This window comes from Symsagittifera roscoffensis, chromosome 2 (genome assembly GCF_963678635.1).
Source record: "Symsagittifera roscoffensis chromosome 2, txSymRosc1.1, whole genome shotgun sequence".
NCBI lineage: Eukaryota > Metazoa > Xenacoelomorpha > Acoela > Convolutidae > Symsagittifera > Symsagittifera roscoffensis.
The window spans coordinates 35,599,127-35,615,140 of NC_087063.1; the positions used below are offsets into that span (position 1 = coordinate 35,599,127).

Consider the following 16,014-nt stretch of genomic DNA (forward strand, 5'->3'; position numbering starts at 1 on the left):
AAGTCATACTTGGACGCCAGATTTGCAAAATCTCAACGTACCCTGACAGGAGTCAACTATACGGTTGAGAATTTCAACTCCGGCTAGTTTTTGCATATCTGAGTTTTTTTGAAAAACAAATTTTAAAAAATCATAGAAAAAAGAAATATCTCTAAAAAAAACCAAACAAAATTTGAGCAGTCATACTTGGACGCAAGATAAGCAACCCTCGAGTGTATCCTGACAACACCCCCTTATGGGGTTGAGAATTTTAAATTTATTTAAATAAGTTTTAAGTAAACAAGTCAAGTGAATTTTTTTAAGCATTACAATATTCGATATAGCATAAACGTGAAAAATTGCTTTCGTTAAACATGCAAAAAATAACACGTTGAAAAAGCTTAATTATGTCAACATAGGGACTTCCTAAACATGTGTCATGTGAAACGCCAATTCAAAAATGCATAGGTGCTTAGATAGATTATTTTAACTAAGCGTTATCGACGATTTTAAAAAAAATCACTAGCTGCATAAAACTCAACCTAAACTCAACAACACATATGATTGGCTCAATGTAAAGACCAGCCACATGCACAGCGTTTAAAGTTGCTTATAATTAGTAATTGACAAACGGGCAAAAAATAGTTCAAAGTGATGTATTTCGCCTATAGCGATGTTTTAAATAGACTAAATAGCTCGCATCAATTCAATTTGGAACTATTTTTAAAACGGATTAATCCTCCGCTTAGGCGTTAATAGCACGAAGGAGCACAGAAAACTCGACTTAAGACAATTTAATTAATTTGAAATTCAGTAAAAAAAACAAAGACAATTCAATCGCAGACAATTAAGCCAGTTTATCAAAACAGTTAGATTTAAAAAAAAATCGGAACTGGAGTTAATTATCGGTTTAAGCTCGCCGGTGAGTGTTGACGAGACTTCAGCGGTCACTAATAAATAATTGAAGAAATTCTACCTTTTGCCATATCGGCTGAATTGTCCGAGGCTGCCTTGTCGGTGTATTTTTGGCTGAATTTCATATCGACTGAATTGACTGGACGCGAGCATGAAATATACCACACGATAAGTGTCCCAAATTGTCAATTTTAAAACATATTACATAACGAAAAAAGATCACAGGTGAAATATCGTTTTAAGTTTGAGCTCATGACAACAATAGCTTTCGAATGATATACAAAAAAATGTCAAAAGGTACTAATTAAAAAGTCGAAAGGTGACTGGAGAAAGAAACCAACCCGAGCACAAACATTCCGTCATTTTCTTCAAAAAATATTAGGAACAAAAACAATAGGATTTGCAATTCAGAAAGTTACTCATATGCAAGACACATTGCGTCAGATAATTTCAAAATCTATGTTGCCTATGAGCTATTAAACACCAAGTTATTCGAGCATGACCATGTTATACGAAAATGACAACGAAAAACTATTCTAACATTAAATCAAACTTTCAGGATTTTAGCTGGCTAGATTTTTTTAAACTCTCATCAATCATACCCCAAACTTTCAGCTCTTTTTTCTTTTTTTTGTATACTGGCGCAGATATTTCGACAAAACGTTTAGAAATAAGGCTGCAACTGTGAGAAACCTTTCGATTAAATTGACAGTAATAAAATGATCCATGTAGCTAGCTAGGTCAATAAAATGATCTATATCTGCTTCTGTTATTTCGAAATACTTTGAACGATATTTTCAATTAAATTAATTTCAGATTTCTAATTCAATATAACACTAACAAACAATTGCACAAACTCACTTAAATCAAAATTGGTCAAGTTTTCTTTTAACTTGCAAATTTTCTTTCGCAGAAGTGGAGTTACTTTGTTGCATGCTAGCAGTAGCAACTTTTGATTGTATCTTAACAGATTCTGGAATAGGAGACAGATAATTTGCCAAGGCCAGGTTGGTCTTCAACGGCGTAAAATCAAAAACCGAATTTGTCCCATTAGATCCAATTGCCAAGGCACTTTTCATGTTTCGTGGAGAAGGCGATATATTTTTCTTTCTTCTCCTCGAAATCGGCGAAGAGTAAGGACTAGTTTTGAAAGCTGATCTGAAATTGGACAGGAACTGTTTTCTTGGACTTGGAGTCAAGCCCATGTTCGAACGACTTGAAACCACGGGGCAAGTTGATGGAGTTTTCAAGATTGATAACGATGATGTTCTCGGCGTATACTTTACGTAGTCCGGTAAGTTCCGAAGACCAAGGCATGGCTGAGGCTTTGCAGGTGTCGAGAAAGGATCAAGAGTCTTTGAACTTTTCAAGGGGGAAACAGAAATCTGATTGACTTTGTAATTTTCTGTCCTAAACAGATTTTTCACTTCAAAAAGTAAACAATAAACGCTGCTAGAGCAAAACATGGCTTTAGTTCAATAAACCAAAATTTCATCAAAATAAACCTAGAGACCATTGGAAAAACGGCGCTATATTAAAACTAGTCAGGTACTAACCTGTTCTTATAAGTCTGAACTTTGCCAAACTTCCTACTGTAGAGGGATTTTGAAACACTATCCGTCCGATGGCCTTTCAAAGACTTTGGAAAATTATTGAATATTTGAATTTCACCCGTCTGTACCTCGCCTTCAGTTAAGTGACTGCTCAACATGAAATCTTTGGTCCATAATGACATCAAACCTCCCTCACATGCAGTCGATATACAATGACTGTCGAACTTATTCCAAGCGACACATGTCATTTCTTCATGATGCGAGGAGCTCTTCAGTTCGGCTAGAGGTTCACTTAGCCCGCGCTGCCAAATAAATGCTTTTTTGTCACAAGAACCAGCTATTATGTAACTTCCGAAGGGATCCAAGTCTGTTTTTGTGAAATAGCTACAACCTGAAGGATTGTTGTAAATACTACATTGCTTCTCTGACTCCCTAGGTCCAAGAAGTCTGTACTCGTACAGTTTCGAGTCGGTACATGAGACTACAAAATAGTCTTCGTACGGACTGACAGATATGCTGCTGAAACCGACTCGTTTCGTCGAGGATCCGAAGTACCCGAAGGAGTCCGAGCATGCTGAGGACATGTTGGGAGTCATTCGAATGTCCCACATGAGTACTGTACTGTGGGCTGCGGCGCAAGAGAGCAGCTGGTTGTTGTGGAGCCACTTGACACTCGTGATGCCATTGAGACTATCCACTGAGCCACTAGTGCTGTTGGTCTGAAATAACTTCCATTGATGTACAAAGATAATCAGAAATGTAGAATCAATAGAAACTCTAACTACTATTGAAGCCTTCTAAAGACTGTTTTCCCATTCCAATCAGGCAACATCTCCGTTAACTGAATTCTACATTAAACAATATAATGAGTTAAATGATAAAGATCCCAAAAGATGTAGAAATTTTTAAAACCCAATAATACAATTATTTTACATTGTATTAGCTGCTAGTTAGTTTAAAAAAGTCAAAAGCCACGCTATTCAATAAACACAGTAAAATCAGAGCTTTGAACCATTGCGCTAAAAATAATAGGCTCACAGAATAGGGCAAATAAGACTGCGCGTATTTCAGGGCAAAGCCCCGAATGTTCCGACTGCCCTTTAACTGGCCTCAATTAGATTTTCAGCATCAAAGTATTAAAACAAGTAGTTTAGATAGACGCATTTCAGAGCGACCGCAGATTCATAGTGGAGAGCGTAGTTAATATAGACGAGCCTTAGTTAAGAGCCTTAGGGGTGAGCACAACCTCGCAGGGATCACGACGATCCAGGGATAGATCTGCAGACTCAGTGAATGTTCTTTAGGACAAAAACTTCCTCGAGCATATATATGTACATACGAGTACATACTGGTGTACATTATAAGGGAACTAAGCCAATAAAAATAAGCAGACAGACAATAATCTAAGAAAGACGAAAACTTTCAGTTTGCAGAAAAACAGGTCCCGGCCGGATTCGAAGCACAAGCGTTAGCCGTCTCAAGTAGGTGTGTTACCTCAACGCCAGATTCGCTGGGTGGTTAATTGAAATTGAAAGTATAATAAAGCACGTGTAAGATTTTCACGTGCAAATTATTCTATGAAGTCGTTCACGAGGGGATGAAGTCTAATACCCGGTTGCAACACCCTTGCTAATCATGAGGGTATTAACTCCCTTAGCACTCTTAAGCAACCCTTGTCATTGTGAAATTTTTATAGAGCGAAGCTGAGTTTCGCACCACTTGTGATACAAAACAAAACCCAAAAACAAAAAGACAATGTGTCTAACGAAATGTGAAAAACTCGAAGGAATTCTGTTTGAAAAATTTCAGGCTAAAATAAACCCAGAAAATCTTTTTGCAATTCGTATAGTAATCAATTATCTACAACATAAAAAGGATTCGGGCAACTGACTCAAAAACTTCGTTTTAATAAGCCGCATATCCTACAGAAACAAAAAGAGGATAAAAAGGCCCTACCCGTTGATTGCTATCATTAGGATCAAACTAAATTAAAAAATTGAAAAAAAAAACCAAAAAAATGAATGCAAAAGTTTCAAACAATTACCACAAAAACTAACTTGCACAAACTCTCAAAACCTATGAAAATCACCCATTGCATCAACCTTATCAAAAAGAAACTTGGCTAGAAAAAGAAACCTTAAAATTGGAGATCCCGTTAACAAGGTTATTTACGGAAAAAGTCTAGTACCCGATTTTAAGTCTCTGAAGTAAAATGAAGAAAGACGAAAGCAATATCCTAAGAAACTTTCATAAGTTTAAAAAATCAATTTTGATCCGACTACTTCACGAACTGCGAAGCTACTTCAAAGGCGAGAGCTCATAGGAAGGGCAAGTGTAGTATCCTAGTATAGCCTTTCAACCGTATCCAATTAAAATTTTAAGGCCAATTTAGCTGCTATAACCACTCATTCTTGCCTTTTTTTAAACTAATTTAATCGCTTTTTCTAAAAAAAAAAAGAAAATTCAGACAAAACGAAAAATAATGCATGAAAAATTTTAAAATCTTTTCATGTCTTTTGTTTTTGAATTTTTTTCTCAAATAGGCGAGGTTGGAACATTTTGTGCTACTTGCACAGCAACTAGCAATCCTGATTGTATCAAAAATTTTATGGGTAATGGAACTAGTAATGGTTTTTATATGAGACTTCACTTGACTCCCGACTCCTTGTTCTTGAGGTAGTCCAAATTCTTTGAGGTAACAATTCTTTGAGGTAGTCCAAATTCGGTGAAAAAAACAGTCAGCTGACAAATTGCAAATAAATACGTACACAGTAACTACAAGATTCCAAACAGAACAGCCCCAAATAGCTTACTGAGTTATTGAATCTCAGAGATAGAAAATAACTGACCATTCTATCTCGACAGGCACCTTTTTTTGAATCCAAACTACGTAAAAAAGATTCTGAAGTGATACCACAAACGATGACGACAAAAAAGATGCCTTCCAAACTTTGAGGCAGTTCATTTTGCTTGACAAGAAGACACCCTTGAGCTTAGTTACTTCCCAATTCCCTGAGTTGCGAAGAAGCTATGGTAATAAGGGCCTCAAAGCTTTTAGGGCATCATTTTTATCATCATCGTTTGTGGCATCATTTATGAGTCTTTTTGACGTACTTTGGACTCAAAAAAAGTCTGTCGAGAAAATGGTCAGCTTTTTGTGTGGCTTATTTGCTCAGCAGGCTTATTTATGCGATAGGGTCCCAATAGGATAACCTTTACTCTTTAAAATCTTTAAGCTAAAGTTAACTAATTTTTTGATCTGAAAAGAATACCAAAACGTGATACAGCATTTTGCGTACAAAAGCGAAAGACTAACAAACAAGTTTTTTCAAACAAAAAGAACATAGACAACAGACAGTTGGAAAAGCGTAAAGGATCGCAAGAAAACAGAAAAAAATACTGACTATTAAAAAAAGTTAGTCTGAGAAAAAAGTACTGACAATAATATATAAAATTTCTATTCCGCTGGGAAATCTAAAAATTAAAATTCAATTTCGAAACCAGAAGTCGATCACATTTTTGAGACATTCACACTTAAGTTGTTCGATAGTCGAGTTTGTCTTTCTTTAATCAAAAAGGAAACAAACGACTTTTACTAAAAAACATTACCAAAAAATCATCATGCCTAAAAATTCTAGGCAACGGCATTACAATACCAAGACGTCGGTCAATAGCGCTTCGCATCTGTTTCAAGCTTCCATGCAATTATTTATTACTGATTTGATTGAATGCAACGTCTTAGATTGATTTTTTAAAACTATAAATAGAAAGCAATATGATATAATTTACGTGGATGCATTGTCGAGATCATGATTCAATTTAAAAAACATATACATCACAAAAACGGAAAATGGAAATCACTCAGGAAAACAGCACGACTAAACATATCTTATCTCCATGCTCATCGCCAAGTTTCAATACAACAAATACAAAAAGCACTCTGGCAAAGAAGTAACAGATAACAGTCAATTTGAGAAAGACAATAACTTCAAAGGAAGAGTGCCGCCACTTCAAAGGAAGAGTGCATGCGATCCATAATTTTGAAAAAATCAATTGAAATGATTTGCTATATTCAAAAATATCAAAAAGGTAACAAAACAACTAACCTTGACCTTCTTGCGACTCTGTTCTATATTCTCAAAAGACTCGTGTGCCTTCAATATGGACACCAAGGGGACTTTGTAGAGTTTGCCAGTGGGATGCATAGGCATTCTACCAGCCCCTTTCGAAACAACCATAGCCGAACTGTGACATCTTTTATCCCACAGTAATATATTTCCATCTCGCCCTCCGCTCACAAAACAACTTTCGTTTTCAGGACATATAGACAAAGATTTAACACCACTGGAATGTTTTTGAAACGTCGCTTTCTTATGTATCTTATCGCTCGAGAGTTGCCACTCGCATATCATTTTATCAGCAGAAGCTGAAAGAAAAGAAGATGGCGAGATCCATTCGATTGCAAACACAATGTTGTTATGGAGTTTATAGCCCATGTGGCACTGCGATTTGTGGTACCTGTGAGAACCAGCATCTCTGAACAGAGATACGTAACCCACATCTGTAACAACTAGTATTGTGTTCTTCTCAGAGGGAAAAGGACTGTACTTGATGTCTATAATGGCTGCACAAGAAATGTGCATTTTCAGAACTGATTGCAAATTTCGAAAATGAATTTCTGAGGCCAACATTTTGCTCAAACTGAAAATAAATTCATAAACTTTTAAATTACTCATCAAAAAACTGAAAACCCATTTCCTCAAGCTGCTACTTTAAAAATAACATAAAAAAGATTTAATGACTAAGTCTCGATTGCATTGCAATCACGCGTAAAACGTAACCGCCACTACTTCGCATGATTAAACTTTGTACATTTCTTGGTAATTTCTTCAACGCAAGAGCGAAAAATTACCAGGAACTTACATTCCATTAGAAGAACAATTTTCCTTGGAAATACCTTGAAACCCCAAAACTGAACAGACTGAACAAAAAGTCCATATTGTCAAATGATTATTAAATAAATCCAGCTCATCCGAATTTTACAAAAAAAATCAAACCTACGGAAAGCGGCACATCGCAAAAAAATGAATAACGTCAAAGAATATATTAAAAACTCTTAAAAAACTGCTTAAATGCCTGCTAAGCAAGCGTGAAAAACAAATCATTGCGGAGCCTACTGAAATCCAATGCCAGCGCTTGATAAAGAGTCCAAGGCAGCAACACGTCCACCACCAGACTAGACCTGTAACATAAAAAAAAACAAAAAAATCATCAAGACCAATATAAAATTACTCTCTACGTTCATTGCTCTTGATAAACGCGTTATCGGATTCGCTTTAGTTAAGAGGATGTAGCTCCTGATCTTTCAAATTGAGCATTAAAAAAGCTTCAGGTGAAAAAGTAACCTCCGATGTACATGAAAAATGAACTGGTATTATAACACACGCACGGATTGTGTAAAAAATAATCTAATTTTGCTTTGACTTTTTTAGCCATCAGTCAGTTAAACAAAACTGAATTAGGAGAAAAACTTATTCATTTAACCAATTTTTTTTTAAAAATTAGTAGAATAAGTCATAGCTGAGATTCGCACCACTTGCGATACAACAAGTATCGGAAGAAAACCAAGGATTCAACAACTATCGAAGAGGATTTCGAACGTTGTTACCATTGAAAAAAAAAATTAAAATCAAAAGTTTTTCGTGTTTAAGATTATTAAATTTTTTTAAGAGTTCCAAGTGGGGCTGAAATTGAACATTCGCAAATTTAAGCTTGGGGCCTAAATCTTTTCAATCTCATGATTAATATCGTCATGTTGTAGAAAACGAGAGGAAACAAAATATACCGCAAATAAGCGACAGAATCAACCATAAATGTTCAGGAATCTTATTGGAAAAAATACATGTACTGAAAGCAAGGTGGTATACACAATTTGGGAACTAAGCCGAGAGCTTAATCGACAACCATAAAGCCGAAACACCATCAACAATGAAACAATACTTGCAGTACAACAGTAACAAATAACATTAGTCGAAAAACAAAAGAAAAATGTTGAACATAACCTAAGTGAACCGAAATATTCAGTCTCGATAAAAGACAACTAGCAGCCTAACTAAAGCGGTAGGAACACGTTTGATATTTTTTTGAGTTTTTTAAACTGATGCCGGACGAAATGCTTAGTTTCAAAAATAGACTTAGCCCAAAAACTTGGTCCCTGTTTTTAGTAAAATTAGTTAGAAGTGGAAACTTTCGAGATATTGAAAATTTCCCAATGACATAACACTTCTTTTACCAAAAATAAAAGAGTAGCCTCTTCTGCAGAAAAAACTCTCATATTCGGTTCTTTCGATTGATTTGTTGTTCTCAGATTTGTTAGTTATGTTTTTCGGTACTTTTAAAAATTTCTAAAAAAAAGACGGTCAAACTTCAAAAATTTTACTTTCCAAAATCCATAACATTTTTTTTCAAGAAATAGATTTTCGTTGCTTAACTAAAGAAGATTTCCAGAACCAGGTTTCTCGGTTGAACTCTTAACCTGAGAATTGACAGGGTAGTTTTCGAGTAACTTCTACAAGTTTTCAAACGGTCGAAGTTTCGAAACTTTGATTTTTCGAGGGCCACAACTTTTTCGGTAGAAAAATTGGGCACTGGCCTGTATACAAAACAGCTTTAAATAGCAATGCTTTTGGACTGAAATCGAAATTTCAGATATGGGAGAGTAGTTTTCGAGAAAATTTAAAAACGGTCAAAAAATGAAGGCGATAAATTTTCGTGAAAAAAAGTGCGTGGCCGCTAATGCTTTTCCGAAGATATAACTTTGGTGTCAAAAAAATTAAGCGTAGCCACATAAACAAAAGAGCTTCCAACAACTCATTCTTTGAATTGAACCTATAATCTCAGATATGAAAAAATTCAAAAAAAATTTAAGAAACGGTAAAAAATCGAAAACTAGACTTTTCCGATGGCGATAACTTTGTGTGAAAAACATTGTCAGTAGCCGCTAATATAGGGTAACTTCCTATTACCTGTTATCTCGATTGAACTCACCATCGCAGATTTGGGAAGTTAGTTTGGGAAGAAAAGTCAAAAAGATTCAAAAAACGGTCTAAAAATTAAAACCTAGACTGTTCCTAGGGCTATAACTTTGTTTAAAAAACTGGACATTGCCAAAAATGCAGCGGAGCTTTCCACAACCCGTTACTTTTATTGAACTACTATCTTAGGTTTTGAAGAGTAATTTTTGAGGACACCAAAATTAAGAAACAAAAAATACGGATCAACTATTTGCCCTCCCACAGACTTTTTCGAACGCAGTAGGCAGAGGGTTAAAGTAAAAAGAGACTAGGAGAAACTACAAGGACAAAGGGGAGTAGGCGATCTTTCGAATATAACCTTTTTTTGCAAATTGGAAGTACTTTATGAGAATAATTAAATTTGTTGCTTAAAGTGAAAAAAAGCGTCTAAAAACCCAATCCCATATAATTTCAAAATACCCGTTTTTGTCAAATAGGAAATCTATGTAAACATGCCATGCAAGACATTTGAAAATTAAATTAGCAATGAAGCAAAAGCTACGAAGCGGAAACAAAGCCGACAATCTGAGCAGACACCAATTCAGCCGAAAAAAAAATCATTAAAAACCATTAAAAAGTTTCATGTCCCCCTGAATTTACAATCAACATGATAAAACGATACTTGCTTACAGCTCAAAAAACTTGCCGGCAAGACTTGAGAATATAAACGTATGTCCGACGACAAATCAAATCATACAAATCAATTGGTTACATCCAGGCTGAGTGTATAGACTCTAAGAAACTTGAATGCATTGTGAACCAATCTACCACCAGGAGTCTAGAGGAGTCCCCTGAACAAAGTTATTCAGTGGGGAGTCTATTACCCGATTTAAAACCTTGCTTATCGCAAGGGTAAACAACAATTTAACAGACGGGAGCATTTACGCTGGCAAATTCCATTTACGCTGGTGTCTCAAACCTTAATCAACAGACCTGGAAGAATACCAGCATCGTCGACGGTTTTTTTTATTGACAGGTCGGGTCGATTCGGGGCCAGAAAAAGTGATCGGATTCCATCCATGTAATCGTTTAGGCTCCTTCTGATTAACAGTTAATTAAACCTAGTTTTGAGCATTTTGAGAGAAATGCTTATATTTCCTAACATTTCCAGAGATTCGTACCTCTTCCACGATAATTCACTGTTTTTAAATGCCAAAAATGTATTAGTTATCATTAGTTTCAACAGAAAAATACCCATCCGAACACCGAATAGGGTATTGGTGGAGAGAGAAATTGTAAGGACTGTAATGAAGAGAATATGATTTACTAGAAACAGGTTGGTTATCTATGCCCTCATGTCCATAAAATTTGAGAAAAACTCATTTTGCTTTTGACCTAATTAAATTTGATACAATGATTTAATTGATTAACTGCTGATTAAAATCCATAAGTGAGTCTTTACTTCTTATATATGCATCTTAAAATTTTCTCATACCGCCCCAGATTTATTTCAAACGTTTCGCGTTTGACTTCGCACAAAATACTCGCTTCTAATAGGCCGTGAAACAAAAAGTGTTTCTTTGTTTTAAAAAAACTTGTAGCACCGTAGACTAAATTCGGTGATATCATTCACGAGACCAATGTGATACATGAAGTCGAAAAATTTATATCTGAATCTCAGAATTCCAAAACATTTCACTCCATGTTCTACTCCTCCAGCCAATATCACTTTCATAAGGTGTTAACACAACATAGAAACTTGCGGAACCTATTCGCGTTTCTGGAACCGTTTACGGTTGATACTTTTTGTTGACTAACTCAATACGAAAAATTACTCCATAAGATTATTTTTTTATGGCAATTGTAAATCTAAAAATGGAAATCCAGATTAAAACAAATCAACCTCTATTTGACGCGCAATTTTATCTCGAGAGCGTTATTTGCCTTAGATTTAGCAAAAAAACTAAAATAAAATTCCAAAAACCAAAATTAAACAGTGATCAGTTGTAAGTTTTTCCTGAAAAAAAAACCCAACCCAAATCAGTGGAAACTCACTTTGTTTAACAACACAAAAAACGCTTTTTGATTTCCAATTATTGGCCCTTAGCAGCATTAAAATTGAGTAAATTTATAAACATAGCTAACAGACAGTTCGAAATCGATTAAACAAGGATAACCGTTTTTTGTTCTTGAACTTGATAGTCCTATCCCAAATTGAAACAAAGATGCAAAGCTACACGTCAGAAACAAGAAGTCACGACAAAAAGGAGCCTTAAAACCCACGAAAATACACAATAAGTCTTTTTTGCCGACTTAAGATTGGACCCAATACCCTCCAGGTTGAGTCCCTCGTCTCCGCCTTTGCGTCATTCTGACCCTGCTGCCTTACCAAATTAACACATTTTTCTAAATACAACTAAAATTTCAATAAGCTTTAACTGGTGAAACATACATATAAATATATACATATACACAGAAATTTAGCATACAAGTTGAACACTAAAACCGTTCGACTTTGAGTACAAAAAAAAACTAATTCGTTTTAGATTACAAACGTTTGCTTGAGCAAAACAGATACCAAGGTAGCTTTTATTCTGCTCGGAACTGCATAAATAAACTCCGTTTATTTATTAGGGACAAAATTTTGAGCTCTTATTTAATAATGAATTTACCAAAGCTTCACATAAAGGCGATTGCTTCACAAACGATTCAAAATGAATGACAGTTACAATCAAATGAAAAAAAGAATCAAAAATTATTTAAAAAATCTTCAAAATAATCAGTAAAAATGCAAAGGACAAAAAATCCTGGAACAAAATTACCTACACCAATAAAAATATCAACAACGAGCATTCAAACTGTCAAAAAAACTGAACCTTTCTGTGTAATCTAAACCGACAAAATATGCAGACACGTCTAAAATAGTAAAATTTTCAGTTTCCACAAAAAAAAAACAAGAACGAACTTCCGTGATTTGTTTTCTGAAGCATGCGTGTTACAATTGCACCAATTGTACAGAACACTCCTTGAATTCATAAAGAAAACAAGTTCCAAAAGTTTTTAATAAACATGAAAAAAATGAAAATAGCAAAAAAAAATGGCGTAAGTTGTTGGAACTCAATAACATGTCAAAAATCGAAATACACTGAAATTATTTCTAATTTAAGTAAAACATTCCTAAATTTTAGAAAAATTCTGTGCTGCGGCAACTAAGCAGACAAAAAAGAGGCAGACAAACAGAATTCCGACAAAGATTTGTTTGAAATGAGGACAATTTTCCGTTTACGAACGATCTTTGATCTTTATAGGCTGGTGCGTTAACTCTTGGCCACATCCGCAAAATGACGTCTGACTTTTGATTTCATATGAACCACAGGTAAAATTATTCAAAAGATTCAGTTTACTAGGTGTTAACCCGAAAAAAGTCTATTCCGGCTAAATAACGCTTGCTAATCGCAAGCGTAACTATCTCACCGAAAAAGATTTGAGAATGAGCATCTGGGTAAATTTTTTAATAAAACAAACATTTATTTTAATAAAAACAACATTTTAATAAAACAAAGATTTTTTATGACAAAAACAAAATTTTAATTTTTTGATTTCTTAAAAGCGCCAAAAATGATTTTAAATTTAAGAATATTAATTGTCAAATTTGAGTCTATTTCGATTTTAAAAACTTATAAACTAAAACTAATAGAAAAAAAATAGGTAAAAAAAGTGACAGAATTAAATCCGACACTCAATAAACTAAAACTTTTTCGAGAAAAAAACACTCAAAAGACTTGCATGGGCCACTAAAAAATCAAGCATGATCCCTGAATAAGTATTTCATGTAAGATGTAGGTACTTTGAAAGAAAACTTAGAAATGGTAAATTACTAAATTGACCATTCTGTGAAGTTATTTAAGGGGGAAAAAGTCCAATACCGGGTTGCACTACCCTTGCTTATCTCAAGGGTAAAAAGAAATCATTAGTCGGACAGTTTAAAGTCGCAAATTTTCAACAAAAAAAAATTAAATCCTAGTGGTCGATCAGATTTATCGAGACAAACAAGGCCAAAAACAAACAAGGCTAAAACAAACAAAGATAGCCTGTTGCTATTCAAATAATGCAGACCTTAAAGTTAAAACTCAAAAGCGTAGAACTTACCAAGCACCAGAATGCAGCTTCGCACAACTTGCATGCATCACAAACAAAAGCATGTCAAGTTAGCAGATAGAAAATAAGAATACCACTAAGTCGAAAAATTATTTGAACAAAAAATTTAAAAAAAACTGCCTCTATGCAAAACATTTTATATGGGTCTCAGCGAATGGATTTCAATTTTCAAAATAAACAAAAAACAACTGCTGGCGTTAAGTAGCATTCAAGCAAAAAGTATCTAGCGGTAATTAGGCCGAAAACCTTGGGTGGACACGCTTTAAGCCGAACACTAAATTGATGTCATCGAAAAATTTCAGCTTTTTACAACGCCCAAACACCCGCCTCACCCCTGAAGCAAACAGATGACTAAAAACGACAAAACACGTAGCGTCTATACCAATATTGGATCGCCAGAAACAATGGAATCCACTTTAACTTTTTAAGGGAAACCAAAAATGAACTCGGGATCCATAAAAAATTGGAGCCTATGATTTACAAATTGCAGAATAATATCATAATTACCATCAATTTTTGCAAGAAAAACTTGACTCTGCATAAATTCCTGCACTGGAAATTGAACCGACAAAACTTAAGCAAACAGAATAAAACGGCAACTGAATTTTTAACTAAAAAAATTATGTTCAAGCGTTAATTAAGTCACAAGCTGTTATCAATGATTCAAGTGATCTTGTTCACCAAAAGACGACTCGGAGCTACGCATCACTTGCGGTACATAACAAACAACAAGAGGAAAAAATTTTTTGGAAAAAACTAGGTCTGCTCAAATTTTCGTATGGCTCGATAACAGACTAACGAAAAAGTCAATCTAGGCAAACTTGCCACGAAAAACAATTGAATAGTAAGTCGGCAACGGAACAAAATTTATGAAACATAACACAGCCGGCAATTTTTGAGCACACCAGGTGAGCCTGAAACTTCAATGAAGAATACTTGCAACTATAATGAAAATTGCTTACAGGAAAAAACCACGATTTGGCAACTAAGCCGACAAAAATTGAGCAGACAAACTAAGTCAAAAAATTCAATTTTACAGTAGTAGTAGTAGTAGTAGTAGTAGTAGTAGTAAAAGATCTTGATTTCCGAGTAAAAGAATTACAGAGCAATTACATAACGAGATCAAATTAATACTTAAGTAAAAATTAAAATTTAAGGATTTTAAAAATGAAATGAATCATTGAAAGGAAAACAACTTCAATTTCAAACATGCTGGAAAACACAAGAATTGGCCTTGACTCAAGCCCCAGTTATTAAGGTGGAAAGGCGACAAAGTTATATCAAGGCCAAGTAAAAACGGACCTGGATATGTTAAAGTTCAATAATAAACCAAGTAAGAAAAGCAAGAAAGATTAGTATAAAAAAGTTGTTTACGGTAAAAAAAAAGATTACAAAAAGCTTGCTCTCGCGAGTATAATCAAGTTGTTAACCGGAAAAAATCTATTCCGATTTGATAATCGCTTACGTAAAAAAAATCTTTTCATAACTTCCGTTGATTTTTTGAAGGGTTGATTAAAATAGGTTAAAAACTGCCGAGAATTTTTTTTGGATGCCGAATCATGGCTGAAAGAAATGAAATCTGACACCCCAGTTGTTCTAGCCACTTTCGGTGACGCGGTCTCAAAAATTTTAATAAACAAAGAAGCTTTGCAAGATAGTGAATAGACAGTGAGACGGAAATATCAAAAACTAAAAAAATTGAGAAACAGTCGAAAAACACAACCATCGCCTATTTTGAAGACGCTTTTATAATTTACCGAAAGACAGCTAAGCCGACAAAATATACGCCCATTGAGCCGAATGCAAATAATGCGATCAGAAATGGTGTCAAAAAAATTTGGATATCTTGCAACAAACTACCTGAAATTTTGAATTCGCCTTTGAAGCAACACAAAATAAAGCAATTTACCTGATGAAAAATAAGCCGGAACCATCTAGACTGAATAAAGCTACGATGAAAATGGATGAAAATAACCCGATGTGGCACCTAAGCCGACAAAACATTAGCAGACAACTAGTACGACTCTTCAATTTTTCAGGTATTTTTTTTCCAATTTCATACATACTGAAAAAACAAGCTCCGTCCGGAACTCGAACACCAGGGCTAAGAGTATAAAGGCATCCGCGTTACCTCTACGCCAAGTGGAAAAAGATCTCGAAGTTGCTAGGCTCACTAACAAAGCAACTTCATTTCGTACTGATGTGCAAGAAAAGTTGTTTACGGGAAAAAGCCTATTTCCCGATTACAAGACGCTAGCTCTCGAAAAAGTAATGAATATTCAATAAGCATGAGCCAAAAAAGAACCCGATTAAACCTGTAGGTTTCATCTGAGGCGAGGCTTCATTTCGCTAACAATCGAGAAAACGGAATATGTAGTTCTAAATAGGCACTTAAG

General features: G+C 34.8%; 1 protein-coding gene across 1 annotated transcript; it reads right to left on the bottom strand.

Annotated features, from left to right (window-relative positions):
* Positions 1–1,748: 1,748 nt before the first annotated feature.
* On the bottom strand, positions 1,749–7,144 carry LOC134839418 (denticleless protein homolog). Its single transcript, XM_063854958.1, has 3 exons — positions 6,554–7,144; positions 2,451–3,166; positions 1,749–2,304 (listed from the first exon to the last, which is right to left on the bottom strand). The coding sequence occupies exons 1-3, from the start codon at positions 7,136–7,138 to the stop codon at positions 1,761–1,763; spliced, it is 1,845 nt and encodes a 614-aa protein (XP_063711028.1). The 5' UTR covers positions 7,139–7,144; the 3' UTR covers positions 1,749–1,760.
* Between the last annotated feature and the right edge of the window lie 8,870 nt (positions 7,145–16,014).

Bases quoted from the DNA above. Each gene is read 5' to 3' on its own strand.
- LOC134839418 (XM_063854958.1), bottom strand. From the start codon at position 7,138: ATGTTGGCCTCAGAAATTCATTTTCGAAATTTGCAATCAGTTCTGAAA. The intron at 3,167-6,553 runs GTTAGTTGTTTT...AAGTTATTTCAG, and splicing joins AGAGTCGCAAGAAGGTCAAG to ACCAACAGCACTAGTGGCTC. The intron at 2,305-2,450 runs GTTAGTACCTGA...AAATCTGTTTAG, and splicing joins GTTCAGACTTATAAGAACAG to GACAGAAAATTACAAAGTCA.